Source organism: Danio aesculapii, chromosome 15, assembly GCF_903798145.1.
Source record: "Danio aesculapii chromosome 15, fDanAes4.1, whole genome shotgun sequence".
In the NCBI taxonomy this organism is placed as follows: domain Eukaryota; kingdom Metazoa; phylum Chordata; class Actinopteri; order Cypriniformes; family Danionidae; genus Danio; species Danio aesculapii.
The window spans coordinates 375,624-381,880 of NC_079449.1; the positions used below are offsets into that span (position 1 = coordinate 375,624).

The 6,257-nt window shown below is 37.8% G+C and overlaps 1 protein-coding gene across 1 annotated transcript in view; it reads left to right on the forward strand.

Moving 5' to 3' along the window:
* The first annotated feature begins 2,435 nt into the window (after positions 1-2,435).
* LOC130242007 (trichohyalin) overlaps positions 2,436-6,257 on the forward strand; it is a 6,983-nt gene continuing 3,161 nt past the window's right edge. Inside the window, exons 1-5 of the mRNA XM_056474029.1 lie at positions 2,436-2,445; positions 2,523-2,551; positions 2,646-2,706; positions 2,800-2,871; positions 5,947-6,257. The exon at positions 5,947-6,257 is cut by the window's right edge and continues 285 nt beyond it. Of these exons, the coding sequence (XP_056330004.1) occupies positions 2,436-2,445; positions 2,523-2,551; positions 2,646-2,706; positions 2,800-2,871; positions 5,947-6,257 (483 nt within the window). The remainder of the gene's footprint in view (positions 2,446-2,522; positions 2,552-2,645; positions 2,707-2,799; positions 2,872-5,946) is intronic.

Genomic DNA, 6,257 nt, shown 5'->3' on the forward strand with positions numbered 1-6,257 from the left:
GAAAGTATGAATGCATTAGGAAATAATCAAATATTGTCAGTAATAAACACTTCTCTGTGCTTCGGCGTCGTTTATTTACAGAAAGAATTCATTTGTAGACATTAACGAGTATGAGACTTATCAAGAACACCAATAACAGTAATGCAGTGTATACCCAATATAATATTTTAAATAAACCTGCACCAGTTATTCAACCTTATTGTAATATTTTGATATTTTAAGAGATTATTGACTGCCTTAAAATATATTTACTGTTGTGCGTTGTTATTATATTAGTGTTGCTGCTATACTGTGGTCTATAGACTGCTATAGCTAATTAAATCAGATCTGCTTTCATTACTTTAACTAATTAATTGTAAATAATGTAAATAAGCACTACTCATAAATAATGATGCGTCAGGACGTATAATCATAATTTCTCGCTAATAAATTATTGCATATTTAACCTAGAAAATGTTGCAGTGTGAAATTAAATGGTCTTTTCAGATTCTTTTATTTGTAAAAAAGGCTAATCTCATCACACGGACACGCGCCCGCACACACGCCGGTTTTAGCTGTACACGTGCACGCGTCGGGAGCGCGCAGAGCTCATCATGTCCTCCAGGTGGATCTCCCTGTAGTCTCTCCTCAATCTGACGATCTGAATCTTCCACCACCATCATCATCATCATCATCATCATCTCTCTAGTGTGTGTGTATGATGCGTGTGCTGCTCTTCTGCACGGCGGTGTGTGTTATCTCCGCTGGAGGTGAGTGTCAGTCTGAATAATGTGAATTACTCTGGTTCATTTATGGTAATTTGCTGATGTTTATGCGCACTGCTGTTCGTGCAGATGTCGCCACTGATGTGTGTTTATGTCTGTAAACTGTAAAAACAGCATCTTTTATTATTGATCTGACTGTTATATAACGCTCTGTGTGTGTGTGTGTGTGTGTGTGCGCTGAGCTCGACAGGTGAGACAGGAATAGCCGCTGTTTGCGTTAATCTGCGGGATTATTGGCCTCCGTGAACGAGCCGCGGGTGCGCGCATTTGCCCAATGCACGCGCATTTGTATAAAATCATCGAAATCTCTAATGATAATTTTAATAGCGAGTATAATGAGAGCGTTGAAAAAACGCTTTTTATTAAACCACAAGACAACATGAGCCCATAAACGCCCTACAGACAGCAGCAGAGCGGCCTCATTAATATTCATATTTCACTGATGAGCATCTTCATTAATATTCAACAGGCGCATTATCTTGAAAACGAGTTTAATTTAATCAAAAACGGCTTCCACTTTTCACACTCTTGAAGCATCTGACATGAGAAAAACACTATAGTAATTTATAGTAAAATACCTTTAGGGTTCTTGAACCAGTAACATGTAAAACACTGTATATATTATAATATTTACAACTCTTTGTTTATGTATTATCAACTGTTAGTTTTAATAGTTATAATAATTACTTCATATAAAACTATAATTATTAACGAGTAATTACTTTAGTTGTTGTGTTACCATAGCAACTGTAAAATCACCACAGCAGATTGTTGTTGTTGTTGTTACCATAGCAGCTGTAGGATCACCACAGCACATTAATTAATACAGCTTTTGTGTTACTATAGCAACCATAGAATCGCCACAGCAGATTACTGTTGTTGTTGTTACTGTAGCAGCTGTAGAATCACCACAGCAGATTAATTACTATAATTGTTGTTACCATAGCAGCTGTAGAATCACCACAGCAGATTACTGTTGTTGTTGTTTACTATAGCATCTATAGAACCACCACAGCAGATGACTTTAGTTGATGTGTTACCGTAGCAACAGAAGAATCACCTCAGCAGAATAGTTACCTTAGTTGTTGTTACCATAGCAACTGTAGAAACACCACAGCAGATTAATTACTAGAGTTGTTGTGTTACCATAGCAACTATAGAATCACCACAGCAGATTAATTACTAGAGTTGTTGTGTTACCATAGCAACTGTAGAATCACCACAGCAGATTAATTCAGGCACGTTACTACAGTATGCTTCAAAAACTCGATGTAGTGTACATTACAGTATTTTTAATGTGGAGTTTCTGAATTGCCCAGCAGCGAGTAACAAACAGTCTATTTAGCTTTTTTATATGTATGTAATGCTTTGATTGTTTTCTGATTGATTTATTCAGCATAAACATATTAATATGTAATTATAATATAGTCTAATATAATAATGTGAACAGTGAACTCCCTGCATGTACTATAGTATATTTTAATGTGTTAATCTTCAGCGAGTTTGGGATATCTGCATGTGTTAGTATGTGTGCACTTCTTCTCAAGTCATCATAGTCTTCTAAGCCACACTTGAGAGCCACGCCCACATCGCAAATTATTCCAAGACGCCAAGATAAATGTTGCAGCGCTGATTTAATTCTATGGTGGAAATAAGAGCGCACGAGACTATATGAGCATCAGTATTGATATAGTATTGATTGATTTATGACATCATCATGGATTTACTTGAGTGTCTGATGGTTTCTCTTGTCTACAGTGCAATGCCTCCCTCTGCCGGATGAGAAGGTCAGACTGCTGTTCATCATCAGCTTTCTGTTGTCATGATGAGGTGTGTGTGTATGTGTGTAGTAACCCGTGTGTGTGTGTGTGTGTCCACCAGCCCACTACTGACTGTGCTGATGCCTCTGGCACTGCAGCCGACTGTGACAGACAGAAGACGGGTGAGTCACACACACACACTTATGTCAATATCAGAAGGTGTGTGATAATGTTTCTCCTCTATAATGAGGTGTGTGTTCTGCTTTTGTGTTCAGATGAGGATGTTGTGGACGCTCGAGAGAGACATGAGGGTCTGCTGAGAGAATTACAAGAGCTGGCAGAGCACGGTCAGACACACACACACACACACACACACACACACACACACACACACATAGCCTGCTGTCTCTGGATGCAGTGAATGAATCATTCGCAGTAATTGTGAATATTACAGTGCTGATTTTATTACTCCACTTCTACTCATTTTCATTCAATTCAAGATTCAGTTCAGTCTTGATTCATCGATTGTTGATTCTGTTCAGTTCAGTTTTGAATCGGTTGAGTTGTGATGATTCAGTCAAGTGTTGAGTCAGTGTTGTTGATTGAGTTCAATTCAGTCTTGATTCAGTTCAGTCTTGATTCAGTTGATTGTTGATCCTGTTCAGTTTAGTTGAGTGTTGATTCATTTAACAGTTCATACAGTGGAGTGTTGATTCTCTTCAGTTCAGTGTAGTGCTGATTCAGTGTTTATTCAGTTTAGTTGTGTTGGTTCAGTTGATTGTTGAGTCAGTTGATTTTGGTCCAGTTTTTGTTCAGTTCTATTTACCGTTGATTCAATTCAGTGTTAATTCAGCTGAGTGTTGATTCAGTTAAGTGTTGATTCTGTTCAGTTTAGTTGAGTGTTGAATTATTTAAGAGTTGATACAGTCGAGTGCTGATTCTGTTCAGCTCAGTGTTGATTCGGTTGAGTGTTGATTCTGTTTAGTTCAGTGTTGATTTGGTTGAGTCTTGATTCTGTTTAGTTCAGTGTTGATTCGGTTGAGTGTTGATTCAGTTTAGTTCAGTGTTGATTCGGTTGAGTGTTGTTTCTGTTTAGTTCAGTGTTGATTCGGTTGAGTGTTGATTCAGTTTAGTTCAGTGTTGATTCGGTTGAGTGTTGATTCTGTTTAGTTCAGTGTTGATTCGGTTGAGTGTTGATTCAGTTTAGTTCCATGTTGATTCGGTTGAGTGTTGTTTCTGTTTAGTTCAGTGTTGATTCGGTTGAGTGTTGTTTCTGTTTAGTTCAGTGTTGAGTGTTGATTCTGTTTAGTTCAGTGTTAATTCGGTTGAGTGTTGATTCTGTTTAGTTCAGTGTTGATTCGGTTGAGTGTTGTTTCTGTTTAGTTCAGTGTTGAGTGTTGATTCTGTTTAGTTCAGTGTTGATTCGGTTGAGTGTTGATTCTGTTTAGTTCAGTGTTGATTCGGTTGAGTCTTGATTCGGTTGAGTGTTGATTCTGTTTAGTTCAGTGTTGATTCTGTTCAGTTCAGTGTTGATTCGGTTGAGTGTTGATTCTGTTTAGTTCAGTGTTGATTCGGTTGAGTGTTGATTCTGTTCAGTTCAGTGTTGAGTGTTAATTCTGTTCAGCTCAGTGTTGATTCGGTTGAGTGTTGATTCTGTTTAGTTCAGTGTTGATTCGGTTGAGTCTTGATTCGGTTGAGTGTTGATTCTGTTTAGTTCAGTGTTGATTCTGTTCAGTTCAGTGTTGATTCTGTTTAGTTCAGTGTTGATTTGGTTGAGTGTTGATTCTGTTCAGTTTAATGTTGATTCTGTTCAGTTTAGTGTTAAAACTGTTCAGTTTAATGTTGATTCTGTTCAGTTTAGTGTCGATTCTGTTCAGTTCAGTGTTGATTCTGTTCAGTTCAGTGTTGATTCTGTTCAGTTTAGTGTTGATTCTGTTCAGTTCAGTGTTGATTCTGTTCAGTTCAGTGTTGATTCTGTTCAATTCAGTGTTGATTCTGTTCAGTTTAATGTTGATTCTGTTTAGTTTAGTGTTAATTCTGTTCAGTTCAGTGTTGATTCTGTTCACTTTAATGTTGATTCTGTTCAGTTTAGTGTTAATACTGTTTAGTTCAGTGTTGATTCTGTTCAGTTCAGTGTTGATTCTGTTCAGTTCAGTGTTGATTCTGTTCAGTTTAGTGTTGATTCTGTTCAGTTCAGTGTTGATTCTGTTCAGTTCAGTGTTGATTCTGTTCAATTCAGTGTTGATTCTGTTCAGTTTAATGTTGATTCTGTTTAGTTTAGTGTTAATTCTGTTCAGTTCAGTGTTGATTCTGTTCACTTTAATGTTGATTCTGTTCAGTTTAGTGTTAATACTGTTTAGTTCAGTGTTGATTCTGTTCAGTTCAGTGTTGATTCTGTTCAGTTCAGTGTTGATTCTGTTCAGTTTAGTGTTGATTCTGTTCAGTTTAGTGTTGATTCTGTTCAGTTCAGTGTTGATTCTGTTCAGTTCAGTGTTGATTCTGTTCAATTCAGTGTTGATTCTGTTCAGTTTAGTGTTAATTCTGTTCAGTTCAGTGTTGATTCTGTTCAGTTCAGTGTTGATTCTGTTCAATTCAGTGTTGATTCTGTTCAGTTCAGTGTTGATTCTGTTCAGTTTAGTGTTGATTCTGTTCAGTTCAGTGTTGATTCTGTTCAGTGTAATGTTGATTCTGTTCAGTTCAGTGTTGATTCTGTTCACTTTAATGTTGAATCTGTTCAGTTTAGTGTTAATACTGTTTAGTTCAGTGTTGATTCTGTTCAGTTCAGTGTTGATTCTGTTAAGTTCAGTGTTTACTCAGTTGATTCATTGTTAATTCAGTTGAGTGGTTATTCTCTTCAGTTCAGTGTTGATTCAGTCGAGCATTGATTCTGTTCAGTTCAGTATTGATTCAGTTTAGTTGAGTGTTGATTCTGTTGAGTGTTGATATACTATAGAATTGGTACTGTTCAGTTCAGTCTTGACTCAATTAAGTATTGATTCAGTCAGTTGTTGATTCATTTCAGTTGAATGTTTTTTTCTGTTAAATATTGATTCTGATCAGTGTTGTTTCATTCAAATGTGTTGATTCAGTTGAGTTTTGATTCAGTCAATTGTTGATTAAGTGTGGTTTCATTCAAATGTTGATTCAGTCGAGTTTTGATTCAGTTAACAGTTGATTCTGTTGATTGTGGATTCATTCAAATGTTGATTCAGGTGAGTTGTGATTCAGTCGACAGTTGATTCTTTTGAGTGTGGATTAATTTACCTGTTGATTCAGTCGAGTTTTGATTCAGTCGACAGTTGATTCAGTTGAGTGTTGATTCGTTTGATTTGTGGATTGATTGTTTGATTCAGTGGATTGTTGATTCAGTTCAGTCTGCTTGTTCACAGTGTGGTCTGATTGTGATTGTGTGTTTCCTGCAGAGCAAGAGCGAGAGCAAGAGTTCACCCGCGAGACAGACGAGTATGAGCTCAGCGACACTGACGACACCTGGGACAACGAGGAAGAGGAGGAGAACGAGAGAGGAGATGAAGAAGAAGAAGATGATGGAGGAGATGAAGATGATGGAGAAGACGAGCAGAATGAGGAGCTCCTGCAGACGGAGACGGAGCGGCAACAGGACCAGGAGCTGGAGGAGCTGCTGGAGGAGCTGAAGAAGAAGCAGCAGGAGAAGAAGAGACGCAGCCGGCTGCAGGAGGAGCAGAAGCTGGAGCAGGAGCTGATGCTGGAGAAG